The 25,051-nt window shown below is 45.7% G+C and overlaps 1 protein-coding gene across 4 annotated transcripts in view; it reads left to right on the top strand.

The window, feature by feature from the left end:
- Positions 1-25,051, top strand: part of MYLK4 (myosin light chain kinase family member 4) — a 278,506-nt gene that overhangs the window by 155,785 nt on the left and 97,670 nt on the right. For 2 of the 4 annotated variants that reach the window (XR_003854695.1, XM_029590533.1), the window contains exon 1: positions 21,498-22,403. The exons of the other annotated variants lie outside the window; for them this stretch is intronic. Coding sequence is in view for 1 of the 2 variants with exons in the window: in XM_029590533.1 (XP_029446393.1) it covers positions 21,756-22,403 (648 nt within the window). In the remaining variant the exon portion in view is untranslated. Of the gene's footprint in view, positions 1-21,497; positions 22,404-25,051 lie in introns of those variants that run through there. 4 annotated transcript variants of the gene reach the window in all.

Genomic DNA, 25,051 nt, shown 5'->3' with positions numbered 1-25,051 from the left:
GGACAGGCCCTGGTTCAAGAATAGGTCTAGCTCTTCCATCCTTATTTTGTGAGATTACATATCATCTCATTATCTCCTCACATCTTCGACCCAACTTTCTGAACCCTCTACACAACTGGGTTTTGAAACCATTCACAAATGGGATTTCCTATACTGGATCCCAATGCTTCATTAATTGCAAATTAATTGCCTCTGTTCATTTATTGTAATCCGCCTTGAGACCAACTTTGGGAAAAGGCAGAATATCAAGTGTTCATAAATAAATAAATAAATAAATAACCCCCCTTTTTTTTTTCTTTTCGTCTTTGTGTTTTATTGTTAAAACGTGTAACCCTCAAATAGGGCATCTAAAATGTGAGAGGCATCTGATGCCTGTTTTGGAGCACAGCACCAGTCTCTCTGTGGGTTCGCGTAAAATTTTGGTCAAATAGATACAGTGTAGTGGACCAGGCACAGAGGTGAAGGCAACGTTTTCCAAGCTGGAACCTTCTTTCAATTCTGATACCAGTTTCTGAATGAACCCCGCGCCTTGGGATAAAGTCAGCTTTCACACACCAAGGCTTCATAAACAAATAGAACTTTTATTTCTGGAGTTTCCAGCAGACAGGGTACTCAAAATATCAAACGATATTACAAGACACTGATTTGATGAGGGCTCACAGGCTTCTACAAGAAGGTAGCAGCATTAGCAATAGCAACAATACATAAAACATAAAATAAAATGGTTTCCCTTTCAGCTATGTCCTTTTAAAAGGAAATATGAAAAGTACTCCTTAGCCCTCTGCTTCAGTAGACTGTTACTCACAGTCCTCTCAATGGTCACATCAACATCAATATCAGTTACATCAGTACTCATTCATTGGACACAGCGTAACTTTGCTCATCACACCAGGTAACTTTGTATCCTTCCCATACCAGCTCCAGACTTCTCTTGCAGGCATTTGCAAGGGGTTCCCCTGACTACCCGGCTAACACCTCTCCGAACCTCTTCGCCTTTCAGGTCTTCCACGGATTGTGGGACCTCTGATAATCCTCCACCCTCAGGACCAGGATCTGATCCCTAAGAAATTTCCCAGTGAAGAGAAACACTAACTCTTGCGTCGGGCCTTTCTCCTGCCTCAGGCATTTCTTCTTGAGGAGAGGCACTCCAAGCACCCCGACCTTCTGGCAAGTCCCTCCAATCTCCAAGTCCCCATACCCCTCAATATAGGTTTGTATAGTTCCTAAGAATAGTTTACTCCCTCTATAGGATCTCCCTCCCCAAACCTCTTAAAGGAGTCATAGAATAGAAACCCAATAGAAATTTCATCCAGAATCTTCCCATTATTTAATATACAGCATGTACATCTGCCAAATACCATGGCATTTGGTAGCTGTTCAAAGTAACTGCTAGGGGTAGATTGGCTTATCGGGGGATTGGGCATCGCCCAGTGGGCCGGACACCCTGGTCATGTGGTAATCTCAGTTCCTTCTGAGTGATTGCCGCGGAACTCGATGCAGCCCGAAGGAAGTGTTGGCGCAGCCTAAGGGAGGTGTCGGTAGGGCCGCAACGGAGTCCAACCCATCGCGGCCCGAGGAAAGTGTTGGCATGGCCTGAGGGAAGTCTCGGCGAGGCCTTGACGGAGCCCATCCTGTTACTGCCCGATAGATGTGTCTGTACGGCCTGAGAGAGGCCTCTGCATGGCCCGAGGGAGCTCTTGGCCCAAATAAAGGCCTACAGGCTTGGCAACAAGAATCATCTGGCAGTTGCAGGGCTGCTTCCTCTCACTTTTCCCTCCGGCAGTAAATGAGCAGCGTGGGCTCTGCCAAGGCCCACAAGAAAGGAAAACACCTGAGAGTTTTGTGTGTGTGTGTGTGTGTATGAGAGAAAGCACCACCATGGGTGTATGAAAGAGAGAGAGCCTAATTATGTGCATGAGAGTGAGCCTGCGTGTGTGTATGAAAGAGAGAGCCTGAATATGTGCCTGAGAGTGTTCCTGCATGTGTGCATGAAAGAGAGAGAGCCTGAATATGTGCATGAGAGTGAACTCCTGCATGTGTATGAGAGAGAGTGTGCCTACTTCTTTGTATGAAAGTACCTGCTTGTGTGCATGAGAGAGTGAGAGCCTGCATGCGTCCACGAGAAACAGAGAGAGAGAGCCTGCATGTGTGTATGAGAGAGAGAATCTGCATGTATGTGTGAGAGCCTGCATGTGTATGAGAGAGTACCTATGTGTGTGTGAAGGAGAGAGAGAGAGAGAGGATAAAGATTGTGTGGCCTTCTTCACCCAAATCCACAGCAATCTCTGGAAAATCAAAAGATGCCAGGTATTTATTTATTTAATGGTTTGGAGAGCTGGAGATTTTTAAATTATGTATGTGTTCATTATTTTAAATTTTGGGGTGTTATTTCATGAGTCTGCTGTTTTGAAATATTTTATTGGTGTTTGGGAAATATTAGAAGAAATGTATGTGACTTTTTAAATCAATAGCGGCCCAATATTGAAAGATGGCTGTTTAAGTTACTTGGCTGGATATAACTTATCCAGCTAAATTACACGGTATATCCAGCAGCATGCTTTGTTGCTGAATGTACACATACATATTTGTACTTAGCCGTATCAGTTATAACTTTCTGACATAGCTGGTAAACTTATGTGGTTAAGACAAAATATTGCTACTTAGTTGCATAAGTTATGCAGCTAAGTCACTCCACCCACTGCCTGCTGACAATTTATGGAGCTAACTTTTTAGCCCTATAAGAGACTTATGTGGCTAAGCAGCATCCACTAAATGTAAGTGTATATTCAGCAGCTGCTACTTAACCACATAAGTCCTACTTATCTGGCTAAGTAGTACTGAACACGCTTTGAATATTGGGCCCCCTATATTTGTCGGCTGATTTCATATATTCATTCTTTTCATGGTTTTAATATTATGAATTATGTCTTATATCTCTTGATTTTATTGCTTGATGTTTTGAGAGTTGTGATTATGTTTCTGTTTTTCCATTGCTGCATTGCATAATACAGTTGGGCTTGTTGTGGTTACCAGAGCATATTTGTGAGCAAGAGAAAATGAGTGAGCCAATGAGCATATGTTTGAGCAAGAGGACTATTTGAACCAGTGGGCCTGTGTATGAGTATAAAATAGAGCAATTGAGCCAGTGAAGTATGTGTGTGAGCAAGAACGAGTCAGTGAGCTTGTGTGAGCATGTATATGAGAGAGCAAATGAGCCAATGAGCATGTGTGTGAACAAGCGCATGAGTGTGTGATACAGTGAGCATGCCTGTGAGAGAGCATGTAAGCCAGTGAGCATGTACGAGAGGCAGCATGTGATCTAGTGAGCATGTGTGAGAGAGAATATAAGGGAGTTTGTGTGAGAATGAACATGTGTGTTAGAGAGAGAAGAAAGTTGTGTATATCTCCCACCCCTTACTAATCCAAGACAATTTCAGGGTGACTGGAATCTAAAGTTCCCAAATACAGAGAGCAAGGGACTTATTTTAGCTTTAATTTTAATTATTGGGGGGTGTTTGCTGTGTCTGCTATTTTGAAATATTTTACCGATGTTTGGGAAATTAAAAAAACAATGTTATATGTTTGTAATCATTGGATGTTCTTTTCATCAGTTGTTTTGAAATATTTATTCTTCTTATGAGTTTGGTTTTACTATTATGATTGATGCTTTATATTTCTTGATGTTATTGTTTGATGTTTAATGAGGAATGATATTTGTTTTTCCATTCCATACAGAGTCTGGCTTGTTGTGGTTTCAAGTTCAGTTTTTGTCTGCATGTTTCTGTTTATACTTTATTATGTCTTCATTTTGTATTTGGTGAGGGTCTGTCTGTGTTCTACATGTATGTCTAAGGTGAGGTACTCTGCTAAGCAGACTTGTAGTATGGCCCCAACTGATTTGCATAGATGCAATGGGGGTCTACAGCTTTGTTTACTCATTGCTGGTCTAGAGTATACTCTATTTCTTGGTTATTTAGGAAAAATGTGACATTTATTTTGGAGATATTTGGGCTTAATATTGCCAGGTTTCAGAGTCGACTTGGTATGTTGAAGCATGCGCTGCAGAGAAAGTGCACAAGGGAGTAAGATACCCCTTGGGCCGGTTTTGAAAAAATACCCTGGGGCTGATATTTTCCTGCAATCCGCCGCTGGTAACTGCCAGCATAGTAAATTTACTAGACACCCCAAACTCCCCCACCCAAAATCTCTCCCAGAGCAAAATACTAGTGACACAGGCAGCATTTAGGGTGCCTTTCACAGGTAGTTCCTCCTACAGCAATTTTACATATTGGATTGACATGTGAATATTTGGGGCTACATTACTGTCTTAAAGTTACACTTTTTCCTCTATGGTTTTGCAGTATGATAAAGCTCTTAGGTTTGTTTTTCTAATCACTCTATCAGTGCAGTAACCATGACCTTTTTTGTTACATAATATTTAATTTCATTATGAGTTTTTGAATAATCACATGGGGGTTGATATTCAAAGAAAGCTAAAAACCTGACCTAGGCACCTCAGTTTAAAGAACCTAATATTAGGGACATTTTCAACTGAACATAGGTGCCAAAGCTTTGGGCTAAAAAATGTCCTAGCTTTAGGTGCTAAATGTGGGCCTGTTGTTTATTCCTCTAGCTTTAAATATTCATATTGGGGTAGATTTTTAAAAAAAGCGCGTTCGCGTACTTTTGTTTGCGCACAGGAGCAAACAAAAGTACGCTGGATTTTATAAGATACGCGCGTAGCCGCGCGTATCTTCTAAAATCCTGGATCGGCGCGCGCAAGGCTGCCGATTTTGGGCAGCCGGCGCGCGACGAGCCGCGCAGCCTGTCACCGTTCCCTCCGAGGCCGCTCCGAAATCGGAGCGGTCTCGGAGGGAACTTTCTTTCGCCCTCCCCTCACCTTCCCATCCCTTCCCCTACCTAACCCACCCCCCCGGCCCTATCTAAACCCCCCCCTACCTTTGTCCACAGATTTACGCCTCCCGGAGGGAGACGTAAATCCACGCGAGCCAGCGGGCTGCTGGCGTGCCGAGACTCGACCCGGGGGTGGTTCCGGAGGGTGCAGCCACGCCCCCGAAACGCCCCGGGCCGAAACCACGCCCCCGGGCCCTCCCCCAAAACGCTGCGTCCCGCCCCCAAAACGCCGCATCGTTCGGCCCCGCCCCGACACGCCCCCTTCAGAAAACCCCGGGACCTACGCGCGTCCCGGGGCTCTGCGCACGCCGGCGGCCTATGCAAAATAGGCGCGCCGGCGCGCAAGGCCCTGCTCGCGTAAATCCGGGCGGATTTACGCGAGCAGGGCTTTTAAAATCCGCCCGATTTATTTTATTTACAAACATTTGATATTCCACTTTTTGCCAGATATGATCTCAGGGCGGATTACTATCGCTATCAAGGTTAACAAGTATATTAATGAGAAGAGTTAGTTGGCAGTTCGTGCCATCATGTGTACAGCAGGTCCAGGGTGAGGGAATCTGATCTTCCTGCTGAGCTGACTGAGCAAAGGCCTGACTGAACAGTCATGCCTTTGACCTTTTTTCCCGGAAAGCGAGGTGTTTGCAAGGTTCCAGGCGGATGGGTACTGAAACTTTGTTCCAGATCTTGGGAGCATGGCAGCTGAATGCCCATGATCTTGTGCAGGTCGGTCTGGTAGAGGTCAAGGTGGGGAGGAGAGAAGGGCCTTTTGAGAGGATCAGGGTTCTCAAGCAGGGGCGTAGGAGACAAGGAGATGAGATACATACTCTGGGAAGTGCCTAAATTATGAACCTAGCACTGGAATTCAGTGGTAAACACCTAACGTATTACCCATGACCTGGCACTGCCCTAGGTCCACCTAATTTTTAGGTTCCTAAATTTAGATGCCTTGTGAAATTTAGGTGCATAAAAGTTAGGTGCCTAATTTCAATTCTTTATGGATGCCCGTTTGAATAAACCAGTAAATTTACTGACACTCCCCAGCACTTGTTACTATTTGGCAGTGCTTGTTACGAAGGGGATGTTGCAAGTTTTAGGATCACGATTAATGGCAGCTCTTATTTCTGCTTTGGTGACAAGTGCAGTATGACATACATCCAATAAAACATTGCTTTGCATAAAGCTTCCAATGATTGGCATTAGGATGAAAGGTTTAAACCTACCGCTGCAATTACATTTTCTGGCTAAAAATCTTTGAAAAATGCTTTTGCACTAAATTTTCAAGGGGTTGACTTGCTGCCCATAAACAAAATGAACGTTCAATTAAATAGCATAATGGAAAGTTATAATAGAACTCCTTAGGAAAAATGCGTGTAAAGAATAATAGGAAAAATTCCTCTAACTAATTAATCTTGATTTCCTGTGTGCATTAACTAGGTAGTTTTACTTGTGATTAGCGGTTTGGGAAACCTGGGGTATGCAGTCAGACCTTTATTTCCAGGTCAGGTGAATTTTTTAGGGTCTAACACTGCAGACAGACTTGTGGTTCTTTGAATTATTGCCCTTGGAAGAGAGGACAAATCTGGAAAGGAGATTAGAAGGATTGGGCGTCATTGAGCTGGCAGCTGTCTCTAGCATCTTGATGAGCTTTAGCCAGTGTCTACTGAAGGAAAGCCAACACTGATATTAGGTAACCACCAGCAGGGCTGCTGCTGTGCCAGCAGAGGGAGAGAGAGAAGAAGAAAATAAAAAAGAAAAAGAGGACACTTACACAACTTAAAGTGCTATATTCATGCATATACATATGAGTGATAGAGTAATAAATGATTGCTGTGTGTAGGATGGTATGTGCTGGTATTTAAAACATAAGATTTGCCATATTGGGTCAGAAGAAAGGTCCACCAAGCCCAGCATCCTGTTTCCAGCAGTGGCCCATCCAGGTCACAAGGCAGGATCCCGAAAGGTCAATACATTCCACGTAGCTTATCCCAGGGACAAGCAGTCGATTTACCCAAGTTCACCTTAATAACGGTCTATGGACTTTTCTTCCAGAAACTTGTCCAGCAGCTCTCACAACAAATTCCAGAGCTTAATTATGCATTGAGTAAAAAGACATTTTCTCCAATTTCTTTTAAATATACTACTTAGCAACTTCATTGCATGTTCGTTAATCTTTGTACTTTTTGAAAGAGTAAACAACTGATTTGTATTCATCTGTTCCATTCTGCTTATTATTTTATAGACCTCTGTCATATCAGACATTTCTTCTCCAAGCTGAAGAGTCCTAACTCTGTAGCCTTTCTTCTCAGGGGAATCGTTCCATCCATTTTGTCATTTTAGTTGCCCTTCTCTGTATCTTTTCTAATTCTGCTATATCTTTTTTGAGATGTGGTGACCAAACTTGCACACAATACTCAAGGGGGTAGATTTTAAAAAAATGCGTGTTCGCGTACTTTTGTTGGCGCACCAGTCGCAAACAAAAGTACGCTGGATTTTAGCAGATACGCGCGTAGCCACTAAAATCCAGGATCGGCGCACGCAAGGCTGCCGATTTTGGGCAGCCGGCGCGTGCCGAGCAGCGCAGCCTGCCTCCGTTCCCTCCGAGGCCGCTCTGAAATCGGAGCGGCCTCGGAGGGAACTCTCTTTCGCCCTCCCCTCACCTTCCCCTCCCTTCCTCTACCTAACCCACCCCCCCGGCCCTATCTAAACCCCCCCTACCTTTGTCCACGGATTTACGCCTCCCGGAGGGAGATGTAAATCCATGCGGGCCAGCGGGCTGCTGGCACGCCGAGACACAACCTGGGGGCGGTTCCGGAGGGCGCGGCCACGCCCCCGGACCGCCCCGGGCCGAAACCACGCCCCCGGGCCCGCCCCCGAAACGCCGCGTCCCGCCCCAAAACACCGCATCGATCGGCCCCGCCCCCGGCACGCCCCCGACAAAAAACCCCGGGACTTATGCGAGTCCCGGGGCTCTGCACACGCCGGCAGGCCTATGGAAAATAGGCGCGCCGGCGCGCAAGGCCCTGCTCGCATAAATCCGGGCGGATTTACGTGAGCAGGGCTTTTAAAATCCGCCCCAAGGTGTGGTCTTACCATGGAGTGATACAGAGACATTATGCTATTCTGTTTTATTCTCTGTTCCTTTCCTAATAATTTCTAGCATTCTATTTGCTTTCTCTGCTGCCACTGCACACTGAGCAGAGGATTTCAACATATTATCCATGATAACGCCTAGATCCTTTTCCTGAGTGGTGACTCCTAAGGTGGATCTTTGCATTGTGTAGCTATAATTTAGATTGCTCTTCGCTAATTGCATCATTTTTCACTTGATGCAAAATGATGCACTTACATTTCTATCTGTTCATTTCAGTTCCAGGGAGGAAGAGAAAGAGTGACAACAGAGCAGGTCCTAGCCAACTCAGGACCTATATCTCCATTCACCCCTTAGGCTGGGAGGCAACAGTGAGAGAACACCCTACTGGGCCTCTTGACTGCGCCTCCTTTTGCTCCCCTGCACTTAGAAAGAAAACCTGTGGCAGGCAGGGTAGAGTCATTGGGACCTTGGGACATCAGGAGTCATGCACACTCTGGCTGCCTCCTTGCAATGCTGGCCAGCCTACTGCGACTGTGTCTTCCATGGATTCGCTCCATTTGCATTCCCTGGCAGGTTTTCCACTCAGCCCTGAAGATGGAGATGAGAGATGGGCAGCAAGGAGATGAGACGGGGAGGTGTGGTAGAATCAGAGGGGGGCAAGATGGACTGGGAGGATAAACTGGATGGGAGTGTAGAGGAAAATGAACTGTGAAGGAGTGAGAACTAATGAAGAGGAGGTGGGCTGTGAGGAAGGGGGGGGGGAGGCATGACAGCCAGAAATGGGGAGATGGGAAATAAATAATGTGAGGAGAGCTGGAGAGGAGTGATTAAACCTGAGGAGGTGTTGGAGAAGAGTAATGGTGTGGAGGAGCAGACTAGTAGTTAAAGCAGCAGACTGCAAACCAGGGAAACCAGCATTCGAATCCCACTGCTGCTCCTTGGGATCTCGGGAAAGTCACTTCACTTTCCATGATCTCAAGTCTAAGCAAATAGGGGTCATTTATCAAATCGCGTTGGGGCCTCATCGCATGATAAAAGGGGATAAACATGCACTCTTTATCCCATCATGCATTTGTATGCAAATTTGATAATGAGTATGCAAAAGCTAGCACTTTGTGCAGGTAAAGGATTCCTACCGCATGTCGTGAAAATTTAATGCACACTAATATGGGATTTAATACCGGAAGTAACAACACCTTTTTATAGTATGATAGAGGGGGGGAGGAAAGGTTTTATTGTGGGGATAGCCGCCGTTATCGTGGGTCACGGCTGTAATGGCGGCTAATATTGCGATCATAAAAACAAGGGTTTTTCTCACACACACCTACACAGCACTGCTGGACCAAATAAAATACCCTTTTCTTACCTGCCCTGTCTTCCAAAATAGTCTATTTTAGGTGGTAGTCTAATAGTAGTGGGATACTGCCTGCTTCCCTGGTCCACTTACATGATGGAATTGGGATTTGCGTGCGTAGAGATGTGCAAGCACATGTAGGGGCTTTCAGCCTGTTTGATACCAAGCATGCATATATGCACCTCTGTTACAAAGGCTGGGGCAGTTTGATTACATAAGCGCGTACATGCACGCATAGTATCACATAGGTTGAAAGAGCCTACGTGTGTGCCCTATTTGAAATGCACATATGTGTGCAAATTCACATATGCACATATGTGTGCAAATTCTGCTTCCGCCATGTAGGTGGGGAGATTTTAAGGATGAAAGGGGGTAATATGGATTTGTTCTGGCTGAAAGGGGAGGGACAGCTGGAGAGTAAACAAGAAGGTGAAAATGGTACTTTTTTTTTCCCTTTGGAGTGCATAAGACACACTGCACTTTGAAGGTTTGTGTATTTGGTTAGTTTGGCCCGTCCACACCATTACCAGTTTCACCAGTTTGCCCAGGCTAGGGATAGGACTTCTAACCCCCCCTAGCTGTTTTTGTCTTCATTTCCCTTGTTAGTCACAACCCGTAATAGTTTGCTGACTGCTCGATATTTTTGCTTTAATACCCTACATGCAGTAGTTAAATTACGAGGTAGGGGACCCCGGTATGCACCTGTGTGCTTAAGTATATACACGCACATCTATTGGCCTCCCCTACACTCCGCTGCTTTTTCTATAATTTTCACATGAGCACATAGTTGGAGATATGCGTGTAGTTGGGAGGCTTTTAAAACCTGTTCTGCGCATATTGACCTGACTTGTGCGTGTATCTCCCGGTTTGGGTGCTCGACACGCTATTGCATCGCACACCGCTATAAGTCCTTCAGCAATATAAAAAATTATCGCTGGTTACGATTTTTAGCTGCGTGAAGCGGAATCTAAAAAATTTGCATAACCATGCCCCTTTTTTTTATCCCAGCCGGTAACATGTCATATTCCTGTGATAAATATAGCAATTTGATTAATCTAGGCCTTAGATTTTAAGCCCTCTGGGATGGGGACATAATCTATAGTACTTCAATGTAATCCACTTTGAAGTGCAGAAACGTGGAATATAATTAATTAATTAATTAATTAATTAATTAATTAAAAACCGTGGTAGGATGTGAGATGAAAGATAAAGTTTTGGAAATATAGATGGAAAGGAGGAGAAATGAAAGAAGACAGAGAGCAACACAGAGGAAAAGGTGAACAGGAAAAGGAGGCAAGAGAAGGCAGCTGAAATGAATGCAGAGGACATACGAGATCCGAACAACCATGACAGAGAAACTCACATAGGAAATTGTTGTTGAAATTTGACTTTATAAATCACGGGGAGAACAATTTTCAAAGCCATTTCCCTGAGTAGAAATTGCCCTTCTCTGTCCAGTTAAAAGGCTGCATGTATTTCTGTAGTGTGCATAATTCTAGCTGGTTGAAAAGTCATTCTTGTGTTTAGGCTGTTGGAATCAAACAACTTGCGTACGTGAGATTTTCGAATATACATAATCTAGTTTGCCCCTACTTGGCCAGCTGCACAGACGGTGGTTGTGTTTTGTTTAGTGCTCGTACTCTGCACTTATTAATTTGCAAAGGGGAACAACGTGTAGCACAGGTGAGGCCACGTACCCAGCACCATTGTGCATGCAGGAGATGGAGGGGCAGGGGGAGGGGCTTTACTTTCCCCTGTTCCCCTTCACTTCCTCATTGCTGAGGGGCATCTTCTGATACCCCTCCCTCCAGGTGGGAGGGAGGGGTATCAGAAGAAGGAGTTCCTCGACCTGCAGGGGCCTATGTTCAGGTGGTGGAGGATCTTTTTGGTCCATGGGGAGTCTTCACTCAGAAGAGGGATGAGGAGAAGGGGATCAGGGGAGGGGGGGCTCCCTTAGCCCTTGGGGGCCTTTTTTTTTTTTTTTTTAATCACTCAGGGAGGGGGAATTCGTTGGTTATGGTGGGGCCTGCATCGGGCCTTGGGTTAGCCCCAGAGGCTAACACAGGTGCATTATCACTGGCCTTATCTTCTGCAGATTCCCAGGTTTAACACCCTTTTAGTTAATTGGGTGATTAAGGCAGGGTTTTGCTGAAGGAAATGTCTGCACTAAAGCTGCCTGCTAACATGTATTAACAGCCAGTTTTGACGAGACGTAGGACATTGACCTCCTAAATTCGATATTAGACTCAAAGGCCACACATACTGACATTTGTAAAGGTTTTATGGTAGAGAGGGGGAGCCCTAGGAGGAGTGCGTTGCAGTAATCTAGTTTGGAGGTCATGGTGGCTTGTATTACTGTGCGGAAATCCTGGGTGTACAGTAGGGGTCTGAGTTTCTTGAGTACGTTGAGCTTGAAAAATCCTGTTTTGAGAATGGAGTTGATGTACGGTTTCATACTTAGTTGATGGTCTAGGAAGACACCGAGGTCCCTGACAAAGGGTTGTGCTGTGATGAGGTTGAGTTTGGGGTTGTTAGGCTGAAGGGGGGTGGGGGAGGAGTGTGAGGATATGAGGAGGAGTTCAGTTTTATTAGTATTGAGGGCAAGGTGTAGGTTAGTGGGCAGCGAGTTAATGGCTGTAAGACAGTTTTGCCAGTGTTCTAGTGCATCAGAAATGGAGGTGTGGATGGGGATGATGATCTGAACATCATCCGCGTAAAGCTAAACTTATATGCAAATACAACCTAGAAATATTATTATGAAATACAGAAGGATTTGTTCTATCTCCTCTTTTCTTTTTTCTCCTTCTTTATATTTTTCTCAGAAAACGAAGCAATGCATGTATAGTTTTTTTTTCTTATAGAAGTCTATAGATGTATTATTGTAATCATGAGTACATATACAATGCATGTTTCTTAATATAGCTATTGAAAAAGAAAAAGAAAAAGGAGACCTTTAGTCTTTGAAAAGGACATTGTCAGGGAGTTGTATAATAATGTCTATGTGTGTCTGGTATGTTAGCAAACAGCGTCATATGCCAAGCATCTGAAGGCATGCCATCTTATAGTATCAACATACACAGGCAGAGGTGTTGTATTCCTGCCACGTGCCAAAGAGGCTGCATGTATACATAAAGTAATGTTAAAAATGAAGTCTGCTCACCCAGCAGCTAAGCCAGCTAGGGACTCATCAAACAGCTGGACGAGGGCAGAGTGGCGCAGGATACAGGAGTCAGGGTCTCTGGCCACTATATTCAGCATTCTCAGGTGCACATCACAAACCAACGGCACTGTTGGGGAATAAAATCGCTTCTGATTGTGGCACACCATCCCCTTTCGCAGAGAGGCTCCGGCATATCGTGTACAGTTGAAGGTATTGATTTGAGGAAGGTATTTCCTTTTTTTTTCTCACCTGGTACAGTTCCTCATTTCTTCTTCTTTCTGCTCAATTGAAACTAGTGCTGGAATTCTGGCACCCTGAGCCTTCATTTGCAGCCACCCAGGATTTTTTTCCCCCTTATTTGTTATTTGTTACTATACTATGATACTTATTGTTCTATTTGTTACTATACTATGATACTGAGTTCAAACGTTTCTTGTAACTATACTATTCTATGTTCAATTTGTACTTTGTTTTATTGTTATATGTAAAGCCCCTCCCTTTTTTGGGCATCTCAGTGTTTTATGTAAACCGGAGTGATTTGTATTTGATACAAGAACCTCGGTATATAAAAATTAAAAAATAAATAAACAAATAAATAAATAAATGCAATTTCTATTTGCTTTAATAACATGTCGAGTCGATTTTCGCCCTGCGCCTTGCTTCGGGAGGGGGTGAGAAAGGACTGGCAATCCCCGATGCCCGAGCATAGGAGAACCATCCACTTCCTGGTACCTGTCATTTCAAATGTCATTTGAAAAGACATTTGAAATGACAGGTACCAGCGCACCCAGGATACTGTATAGGCGCTGTATAGCGCTCTATACAGTAAAATGGATTGCGCTTCATGGACGCTTCATGGACGCGCTTTGGACGCGGCTTGCATTTGCGTTTAATTTAAATACTGTATCGAGCGGTATGTGATCCGGACTGTGCGTGCGGCAAACGAGCGGGCGCCCGGCACTGCCGCACTCTTTCTAATACGTCCTTACTGTATCGGCCTGATAGAGATATAAATAGCTATCTAGTGTTGGAGTATTATGGCTAGGTGCTCTCTGCATAGGTATTAGTGCAAATTGCGATAAACTGCCTATTACCATAAAACATGCCCCTTTTTCTATCGCATGTGGTATTTAGTGCATTTTGATAAATCCAGGCCTAACTTTGCTAGCCGGACTGTGTCTGAATATAGACTTCCTAGTGGGTAGCCCTTGGGGGGGCCACACATATAATGGTTGATCTGTATTAGACTTACCTGGGAGCCGAAGAATCAATCAAAGACTTTTTAGAATCCAAAAAGGATTTCAGTTGTTCAGGCACAAAGAATATATGACAATCATTGTTAAATTTAACAATATACTTACACTGATAGGATAATGTAAAGGAAGCACCCAAACAATGTTATCCTGGCTTAAAGCAAGAAAACCCCTCTTTCTTTCTTGAGTTAATTTAGCTATATCAGGAAATACAGTTTAATCATAAAACAGAGAATTCAGATTCCTGAAATATATTCATACTTTTGCTGTCTTGTTCAGTTACAAAAGAAACCAACAAAGTTGGTTCATCGTTATCTGATCTCTGGACCACAGCTCTCCATGAAATTTGTTAAATTAAACAATTCTGTAGAGGCCTGAACAGACTGATATTGTTGAGAAACCACTCAAGTCGAAATGGCCAAAACGTATATCTTATTAGTAGAGGGAATTTGGTCAGCTGCAATATGTAATACTTCCAGGAAATATTTCTTTAAAGTAACATAAAGGTGTTTCACCATTATTTTATAAAAATGTACTATCTGAAGATTCAAATGTCTATTCTGGTTTTCTTAACAGCTCAGTCCTTCTGGACAGGGCATTCCTGTCTTTAACCATAGAAGCATTAAAACTGTGAATATTCTTTACATTGGCTTCCACAGCTTGAAATATCTTGTGAGCTTCCACTATTGAATCCTCATGTGTCTTCACAATTGGCTCTAACTTAGCTGATAAGGACTCAGGTTTTGTAGTGCAATCATTAATAGCCTTCCCAAAGCCAGCCATCAGTTCCCACAGTGAGTCCAGGGTTACTACCCTTGGCTTAGATGGCATTGAGAGAGACTCAGCAGAAGAGACAGGCCGTGCCGGTCGATATGGTGTTGGGAGAAAGCTTTGATGCTTCCACACCACCTCCAACAGCTGGCAGTGGAGAAGACCACCATGAGGCAGAGCCCTCGCTCCCTTCCACTTGCATTAGTGATGACACTACCCATGGCTCTGGCACCAAATTCCTGCGGGCCTGCTCCATCACGGTTGCATCATCCGATTGTGCTGTGGAGAACTTGTGAGACAAACCATCTCTCTCAGCTGGCAGGGGGCACAGATCAAGGCGGGCTTAGGGAAACCTCTTCCCCTAGTGAAACAGATGCTCCTTTGCCTTGGTTCACAATGGGGATGGCACCCCCTGAATGGTAGTTCCTGGGGACATGAAGTAAGCTGAAATAAGTTGCCAGCCAACAGGCTGAGTAGGTTAAGGTTTAGATGGCATCATAGAGGAAAAGCAGTGATAAAAACCAGGGGAATGTACAGCAGCTAAACAAGCCCTTGCTCATGCCACCATCTTACTTCCTCCCTTGCTCAGGTAGTCCCTTTTAATGTCTTGCATTCTGTTTTCTCACTAGAAAAGCATGTCATTTCTAATGTCTTGGCAGGGCATGTAGTACTTGGCTGAAACATCTGCAGAAGATGGGCTGCTACATTCTGCTTATTACAGCCAATGTAGAGTGAAAAATCCCAGAGGCTAGAAAATGTAGCAAGCTCCAAAGCCTGACAAGGTCAGGTATGAAATCAGAACTGCTTGTTACAGGATTCAGGTCTTGCCAGATCTCCTCAGATAAAGGTGTGATGGATTTGAGTACAACCTGTATCTGTGGATTACTGCATCCTTAGGAAGTCCTAGAAGAGTTGACCTGGACCTGAAAATCCTGTACCTATTTTGCCTGAGGCCCTATTTCTGTGAAGGTGGCTCCAAGGCCTTATTGTCTATATTGCTGTTTCTCTTTCCATTCTCTTTCCATTTCTCTTTCCATTCTCTTTCCATTTCTCTTTCCCAAAAAAACCATATCAGGCATCATAATGGGCAAAAGCGTGTCTCTCAGATGTGCCCTTTTATTATTGATGCAAGCTTCTGTTTTCAAATGCCTATAGGAGTCAAGAATTGTTCTAGCTTGTATATCGCACATTATTTCACATATGTATTCACACTTTTGCACTTATTGTGAGAATACTTAATGTCTTGGGTAAAGTAGTCATGAAACTTTCCCTTAATAGTAATGCGTTGTCTCCGCAGACACCCTGTGAAGAAGTCTGAGAGGAGGTGTTGTGGGTTGTATTGACCCTCCTCATTTCAGAGGTGTCTGCCATTGAAGAGAGTCATTATAGTGGAGGAACCTCAAAATTTCTCTGATCTTTCTCCACGGGTTTCTCCACAGAGAGTTTGGAGTCCCTAAAGTTAAAGAAGAAGAAGACACATGCTTAGAGCAGTTGTAAAGAGCTCTGAGCTGGAATCTAGTGGGGATTCCTAGTGAAAGGGAATTATTTTCCCTTTTCCTGTTTCTTATCACAGTGAAGACTGCACTCCAGATTTGCATTCTGGAGCAGAGCAGGCTCCCAAGAATGTTGATTTGCCGATGATAAGGGCCTTCATACAGGGAGTGGCAGCAAGAGACTCGTCTGTGTGTGAATCAGCAGAGAAAACAATTCTCAGTGGAGAGCCCCAGGAGTGAGAAAGATCTGAGTCTTGTGCAGGAGACTTTGCCCCGTGATTTAACAGGAGGAGAAAACTACAAGCTTAATTCAGGAACCAAAAGGGAGTCCCATAGCCTGGGAGGTTCTTAGGGAGTATCCTGAAGGGGGTGAGGAGGAGATGAAAGCCAGAAAAAAGTCTTGCTTGTGTGTCCATGGATTTGTGACTGCTTGGAATGTCACCAGGAGATGGTGTACATGTTACGCTCCTGCCCACAAGAAGCATGGGCAGACTCTTACCTTGTTACAGCCACAGCCAGTCGGGCTGCTTCTTTCTCCCTGAATCAGCTGGGGCCGTTTCCACAGCTGCTGCCATGTGGTCTGCTTCTCTGCTACTGTTCCTGCCTTCCCCCGATGTGCTGCTGCGATCCCGGGACCTCCAGCCAGCAGCGAGACCGTCTCTCTCAGTGCCTGCTTCAGCCCGGGTCCTTGCCTGGCTGGGAAGCCGTCCCAGCCAGTGCCTGCAGTCTTACCTCTGCTCCTGGGGCTGCCTTCACGGCATGGAGCCGTTCCTGCAGTCAGCCCTTCCCCCGCTTCCTCTGCAGCCAGTCTTACCTCTCTCTGATTCTCTCTGCTTCTGTCCTTGCAGCTGGGAGCTGCTCCACTAACCTGCCTTCACCCAGCTCCAGTCCAGGGCTGCTCCGCGGCTTCCTTGGGCCCTCCACGTGGCTGAGGACGCCACCAGCTTCCAGCTCTTCTCTCCAGCTTCCTAGGGCGCGAGCGCACGCCTCTCTGCTCCTCTTAAAGGGCCAGCCAGGTGTGGCCCCCTGCTGACCCCTCCCTGGGCGTTGTCCACCTCAGCTCTACTAAAGAGCTCAGCTTTCAGTGTGTCTTTGCCTTCGCAAGGAGTTGGTCACTCCTGAGATCCTCGTTCCAGGAGATGCCTTGTATTCCAGCCTTCTGCAAGGTCCAGTGTTCCATGTTTCCCGATGAAGCTTCTTGTCAAGTTGTTCCAGTCCTGATGTCTTCAGTGTTCCAGTCCTGATGTCTGCCTGCCGTTCCAGTCCCAAGGTCTGTCTCTTGATCCAGTCCTGATGTTCCTGATGTCCATGTTCCAGCCCAGAGGTGTGTCTCCTATTCCAGTATATGTGTTCCAGTCCTGATGTTCCTGATATCCTTGTTCCTGATCCTGATGCTTTAACCTGCCTTGTGCTGCCAGGAGAGCAGCGTATTCTTGCCTTGTGCTGCCAGGAGAGCAGTGTATCCTTGCCTTGTGCTGCCAGGAGTGCAGCGAACCTGCTTCCTCTTTCCTGTGCTCTCCCGCTCTCTGCGTGGTCCGCGACCAGCCTTCCAGGGCTGAGTAGGGCGCGCATGGGACAGGGTGGTCCGCGACTCAGTCCCGCGGGTGGCCTGAGTAGGGCGCCCTGAGGGTCAGTGCCCATGTCTTCCTTCAGCCCTCGTTCCTGACTCCACCTCTGTGCATCCAGTACCTCGACCTGAGTCCACGTCTTGCCTGCGTCCATGTCTATGCATACTGCACCTCGTCCTGAAGTCCACGTCCATGCCTGAGTCCACGTCTAAGGATTCTGCATCTATGCCTGAGTCCACATCTATGGATCCTGCACCTCGTCCTGAGTCCACGTCTAAGCCTGAGTCTACGTCATTCCTGAGTCTCGTCTGTATCCATGTTCCAGTCATCGCTGACCTGGCCTCCATCCGGCCTGCCGCTTCATGCCGTACCCTGCGGCAGGTCCGAAAGGGCTAGGAACGGTCGGAGGACTGTTCACAAGACCAACATTGCGTTGTTGGGTCTTCCGAAGCGTGCAGGTCCGGAGGAGGGCCTGTCTTCCATGTCACTTCAGCCCTGCTTCCGTCCAGCCCATGCTCGGGCATGCCACGCCTCCCACGGCACTTCTTCAGAGTCCTCTGGGGTCGAGCCGTGGCCCAAGGACACACATCACCCAGGAGTGGGATCGCTCTCCTAGCGCTCCACAACAGTACATTTTGTCAAATCATGCAGATTTCAGAAGTACTTCAGTAAACCTTAATCTTGGAACAGCTCCAACTTTGTGTGGCTGTGTCTGACAATCTGAAGGCAGCGAAGCAATGTGACAAGGCAGTGGCTAAGGCCAGAGGGATGCCGGGCTGCATAGAGAGAGGTAAAAACCATCAGGACTCACCTGGAGTACTGTGTTCAGTTCTGGAGACCACACTTCAGAAAGGATAGAGATAGAATGGAAGTGAGATAGAAATGGAAGAGATAGAAAGGCGACCAAAATGGTGTGGGTTCTGCAGTGAAAGCCATATGAGATGAGACTAAAGGACTTAAATATGTATATCCTGGAGGAGAGGAGAGACAGGGGTGATAGGATACAGCACTTAAATATATGAAAGGTATTAATGCTACACAAAAATCAAACCTTTTCTGATGGAAAAGAAGCTGTAGAACTAGGGGTCATGATATAAAGCTCCAAGAAGTTAGACTCAGGAACAATGTAAGAAATATTTCTTCACGAAAAGAGTGATGGATTCATGGAATGCAAGCAGGAACCAGAGAACACGCCAGAGGTCAGGACGGGCAGAAGACAGGAGAATCAGGATACCAAGCCGAGGTCAGAGCTGAGGAGATAACCGAGGACAGGAACTGGAAGAGGAGCGGAACCACAGGAGCAGGAACAGAGGTACGGAGGCAGGAACAAGCAGGAACACGGGAACTGGAACAAGCTGGAACACAGGAACAGAGGCAGGAACAAGCAGGAACACGGGAACTGGAACAAGAGCTGGAACACAGAAATGGAGCCAGGAACAAGCAGGAACACAGGAACTGGAACAAGCTGGAACACAGGAACAGAGGCAGGAACAAGCAGGAACACGGGAACTGGAACAAGCTGGAACACAGAAATGGAGGCAGGAACTGGAACAAGCTGGAACACAGGAACGGAGGCAGGAACAAGCAGGAACACGGGAACTGGAACAAGCTGGAACACAGGAACAGAGGCAGGAACAAGCAGGAACACGGGAACTGGAACAAGCTGGAACACAGGAACGGAGGCAGGAACAAGCAGGAACACGGGAACTGGAACAAGCTGGAACACAGGAACAGAGGCAGGAACAAGCAGGAACACGGGAACTGGAACAAGCTGGAACACAGGAACGGAGGCAGGAACAAGCAGGAACACGGGAACTGGAACACGCTGGAACACAGAAATGGTGGCAGGAACAAGCAGGAACACAGGAACTGGAACAAGCTGGAACACAGGAACAGAGGCAGGAACACAGAAACAAGCAACTAGTTACTCTCACGAGCTGACCTGTTGCCAAGGCAAGGAAGGGAAGCAGGAAGTGGGCGTATATAGCCCTAGCCAGTGATGTCATCGTTGGGGGCCAGGCTGAGGTTTCCCGCTGTGGCCCCTTTAAATGTGGAGCTAGGCTGCGCGCGCGCGCCTAGAGGGGAGGAATCCAGGAAGCAGTCGGCGGCATCTCCCTCATGGGGAGAATACCGCGGCAGAGACCTGGCATGGCCTGCCCAACAGGGCCGCGGGAGCGGACTGAGACGGCGTCTGCCGGGGACCGCCGCGGCCGGGATTCCCAAGAAAAATTTCTTCATGGAGCAGCAGTTATAACTTTAAACAATTTGCTGGGCAGACTGGAAGAACCATTTACTATGTTACAACAAAGTATTTAAAAGCTGCAAAGCCTAAGGGCCATGGAAACTCATTCCCCCTGCCCTGACAGAAGGACCTGGGAGCCTCCTGGGGTGTTGGATAGCCCCTCACCTCCCGGCCGTGCCCCTGTGTTCTCAGAAAGAGCGGAACATGGGTTATACTTGCTGACTGTTCCTTTGCATACAAATTAGCAGAAAAAGTACCAGGTAGTGTCAGAAATTATCGTGCATTGTGCACTTTACCTTACCATGCATATAACTGGCATGATAATTCATTAATACATACCATGATATCCTTACTGCATTGTAAGTCACTTTAATATAGGATAACAAGGTTATCACCTTTTACTATATAGACTCCTATAAGTTTAATACATGTGGCAAATTTTGCAGGGGTGGCTTCTCCCTCTCACCTTCTCTCTGAAGTCAGAAATTCAAGTTTGTCTGTGAGAGAGAGAAGGAAGAGCGCAGAAGGAAGAGAGGAAAGTGACTGGGCAGGTGGAAGCAGGGCCAGTGCAACCTTTGGTCTTGCACGCCCTCCACTCCCTGACATCTACTGGTGGCACTTGCAGCACAGTGCTCTTTTATTTGGCTCTGGCATAGCACTCCCCCTGGATCTCTTCCCTCATCCTTGGCCTAGCATCTCTCTCTCATTCCCCTTGCCTATACTGCCCAATATCCCCTCTCTCTCCCTGTGCCCAGCATCTCTTCTTCTTGATATTTTCAATCGTCCGAAGCCCGATTCACATCCCTATTCCTTTCCACTTCAGAAATTCATTGAGCAGGCCATGCTCTATGATGCAGAGGATAGTAAATTCATGCATGCATGTGTGCCATGACAGCCATTAAGGATATTTTGCATTATTTATATTGTGAGGTGTCCACATATTCTCTCAACCCTTAGCCCTGCCAGTACCTTTCAAAGTTCCTCTGCAGAAACAACTCCTTCCCACACCGATGCACCTGCCTCCCCACCATAGTGCATGAAAGGAATCCCAGTTTTCAATTCACAGATTCACAATTCAGTAGTACAAACTTAAAAGCATGACTTCCACTGGCTAGCACTGTACAAAGAAAATACCTTGATTATTGGAAATCTCTCTTATAAAAAAACCCCCACACCTTTAAACTGTTTATGCATGATTTTTTTCTGGCTAATAATTGTCACGATACAGTAGCTTTCTATATTGATTAATTATAAAGTTCTCTCATTTTCCTGTTCTCTTTTTACTCGCTACAAACATATAAAATCACAAGTGACATCTTTGCATGCTAAATCTGAGATTGTTTCTAAGGTTTCAAAGTCTATAAAGTTATATAACTTCACATCCCAAATTTAGCTTCCCCTTAAGGAACCCTCATTCTTTTAAACAGCTATGATCACATTACATCCAAGAGAGTTGATTCTGACAGGCAGGAGCACGCCTGCCAATGCTTCTTTGCATGAAGAGGCCTATCAAATATCTTGTAGCCTTTGCACTGTCAAATTCCATCTGAGTGCAATAATCCCTGCCCTCACAGTGCTGACGTCAGAGAACAGAGTGCATTTAGGTTGCACAGCACATGTCCTTCTCTGTTTTCATTCTGCATTAACATTCAAAAAAAAGAAAAGTTCTTTCCAAGTACTTCGCTCTCTGAAACCGGAATTTTATCATAGCTGAGCTCTCTGCTCAAGTATACTTAGATGTTTTAATGGTAAGTTGAGCTAATTCAAATCAGTGCTGGGCTCGAACAGAGGTGGACTTGTGGAGCCTTTCTGACACCTGCTGTAAATCCTGCATTCAGAATCAGCAAGTAGCTTCATCCTTGGAAAACTCAGCAGAGCACATCTTCAGCCGGATGAAGATAGCAAGATGAGTGCATCCAGCAAGAAGGTTTCTGCTTCCTCTTTAGTAAACTCTTTGGCTAAAAAGTTTGACCCCAATGTATTACAAAACCAAGGCCCCACGAAAACAGAAGCCACACAAATATCCCCAAACACCAAAGGAGCCGTCTCCTTGAACAGCATGGACGCAAAGTTTGACATTCTGAGTCGGAAGATCGACAGACTTTTGATGACACAGGACACTATCCTTCAGAGGCTAGATGGTGTTTCTCAGGAAGTTGGTGAAATTGAAAATGATATTAAGAAGGTTAAGGCAGATAAAGCAAAGGCAAGTCCTACCAGTGAACCAGAAGAGAAAGTGTATAGTTCAGAAGTGAAGGAGCTTTGCTTAGACATGTCCAGCGTGCTCTCGGATATCAGCAAACATACTGAACAGCAAGTCAAGAGACTGGATGGAGTGGAGCAAATAGTGCTGGGTATTCAACAGCTTATTAGTTTCTTAACAAAGAAGATAAAAGCTACAAACATTCTCGAGTTTCTTTTTTGTAAAAGCCAGGTACCTCCGAAGCCTGGCAAGAAAAATGGTAACTTGAAGAAGGATAAAATCAAAACATCTTTCAAGATGCGGCCTTGGTCTGACAAAGAAGGCGCAATACTTAAGAGAGGGAATGAAAAGGTGAGCTTTGCATTGCCTGCGGTCAGTATAAGTGCGCATTTTTTAGCATTAAATCTAAGCTTAGTTAGATGGCGCCATAGGAGATGCAAGGATGCATGTCATGGTTAGCCCAAAGGCAGCAAAGTCAAGAAAGAGTATCACTAGTTACTGCTGGGGGGAATTTTATGCCATTGTGCAATGCAAACATGGTACAGAATTCCTTCCCCTGTAAAATCTGGGCAGCCTGTATAGGGTCCTGAGAGAGTGGTGCAGCCCAGTGCGAAGCTGAGGACCTAACAGTTTGGCCAACCTTCCTGTTTCCCACTGACATCACAGAGCTCTGTCCACCCTCTCGATGCACTCTCCTACAATGATTACCCCCTGGTGGATGGCAGGAGGGGAGCAGAGCAACATACCTACTTCCTTCCAGCCACTGTCTCCTGCTTATGGGGTCACTGCTATGCTTCAGGCTTTGAATAGCACGTGCCCTGTAGATCAGTTTATGGGACGCATGCCATTCAAAGCATGAAGCAGAATAACAGGTTCAGAAGTTGGAGCTAATAGGAAATACTGTAGGTATGTTGTTCTGCTTGCCTCCTCCAACCAGCCAAGGGTTGGGGGGTAAGTGAGTGAATTAAATGTTTTTGGGGGTGGGGGATGAGCAGCAGTGAGTGCATCAGAACACAGGAAGGAGGGAAAGGTGGAAGAGTGTATCACGGTCAAGTAGGGTGGGGGAGTGTATCACAGGTGGTGAGTGAGGAAAGAGAATGAATCAGGAGGTGTTGGTTGGGGGTGAATTGATAAGTGAATCCAGAAAGGGGATCATAAAGGGGGTGAGCAGGTGAGTGAAATTGTGGGGGAGAGGAAATAAATGCATTGGTTGGGAGATCAGGGGAGAAGTACATGGAGGGAAGGATAAAGTATGGAAGCAATGCATCAGGAGGATATATACATGCATTGGGGAGATGGCCGGGGGCATTAGAGGATCAGGGGGATGGATGAGTGCTTCTGGGGGTATTGGGCTGGGTGAGTGCTTCAGGGTGTTGAAAGAGTGAGGATGAGCTTGTTGGCATTGAGACTGGTAGAGAAGGGGCTGGATGAAAAAAAGATAAGGAAGAACTTGCAGGGAAAAAAAAAGAAACTAGTAGCGCAAAGTGAAAAGGAGCCTGAGAGAGAAACTACTGGGGATCAAATGGGAGATTAAGAGAAAGACTGGTAGGAACAAGCTTGGGAGATTAAGAGTGATTGGTAAGGTGGGTTAAAGGAGAGAGAGGGAGGGAGATACTGATGGGGACAGTTTGGGGTGAGTAAAGCAAAGCAGGTGGAGACAGACTGGATCAAGAGTTTGGTGGGGACAAGCTGAGGCTTTGAGAAAAACTGGTGGTAATTGGCTTGGGGGATTGAGAAAGACTGGTGAGGACAGGCTAGGAGGGAGTTAGAGACTGGTAGTGACAGGTCAATGGGGGTGGGGATTGAGAGAGACTAGTAGGGATACTCTCAGGGGTTGAGAGAGAATAGTAGGGATGGGCTGGTGGGGTGGTGGTGTTGAGAGAGATTGGTTGGGATATGCTGGAGTTGAGAGAATGTTTCACTTCCTTATAGTGAACTATCACAGTACTCCTGTATTGTAGTTTAAATTAATACTAAAAAAAAAAAAGGGAGTTGAGGAGTAGCCTAGTGGTTAGTACTCCAGGCTATGACCCAGGAGACCAGTGTTCAAGTCCCACTGTTGTTCCTTGTGACCTTGGGCAAGTCCCTTTATCCTCCATTGTCTTAGATACAAACTTAGATTATAAGCCCTCTGGGGATAGGGAAATACCTCAAGTACCTGAACATAATCCATTTTGAAGTGCTGCAAGAAGTGCAATATAAAAATCTAAATTTTAAAAAAATAATTATTATGATATATGATTCATAAATGTCCATTTGTCTGGCATGCTTTTTGGGCATTTCTAGATGGGATTAAGGGCTGAAAGTCAGCACATATATAGAGGGTCATTAGTTATCTCAGAAAAGTGGCAAGGCCTGTGTAAAGCTTCCTGCAGCCTTCTTTCAGTTGCAGATTTAACAGTGTGAGAGACAGAGAGTAGCAGGGCTTGAACAAAGAGAGGGAGGTTCAGGGGTTGGATTGCAGGGGGGGGGGGGCAGAGAGTACTGGAAATGGGCTTGGGGTGAAAGCATGGTGGGGCAGAGAGAGAGAGAGAGAGAGAGAGAGAGAGATGGGAGTGGGCTGGAAGTGAAGAAGGAGTGGAGGGCACAGAGTGGGGGAAGGGAGGGAGAATGAGAATGCTGTGGACAGACTGTGGGGTGCTAAACTCATCACAAATGTTTTTTGGGGTCTCTGTTAGGAGTCAACACCAATAGAAGTAGTCAAAACAACATCACATTATACACTTTTTGGGTCCAGGTGATCAGTTATTACTGTCATAAGGCACAAAATTGGAGAGGGTAGAACTAGCCACTGTGTAGGGATTTATTTTCAAAGACTTTAAAATGTTCTTATTACCCCCTTAACAAAAAGACCCTCTGAGAAAACATTAAAATGGGTTTGAGCACTTTCTTACATTTTGTTTTCCTTTGCATAAGTAAAGGAAAAAGAAAAGTGGTTGTTATCTAGGAATTCGATCAAAAGAGAATAATGAAAGCCACAAGAGGCCAAGGAACAGTAG

The sequence above is a fragment of the Rhinatrema bivittatum genome, chromosome 2, assembly GCF_901001135.1.
Source record: "Rhinatrema bivittatum chromosome 2, aRhiBiv1.1, whole genome shotgun sequence".
NCBI lineage: Eukaryota > Metazoa > Chordata > Amphibia > Gymnophiona > Rhinatrematidae > Rhinatrema > Rhinatrema bivittatum.
Note: the sequence above shows the minus strand (reverse complement) of the source record. Positions and strands in the feature narration are given on the sequence as shown.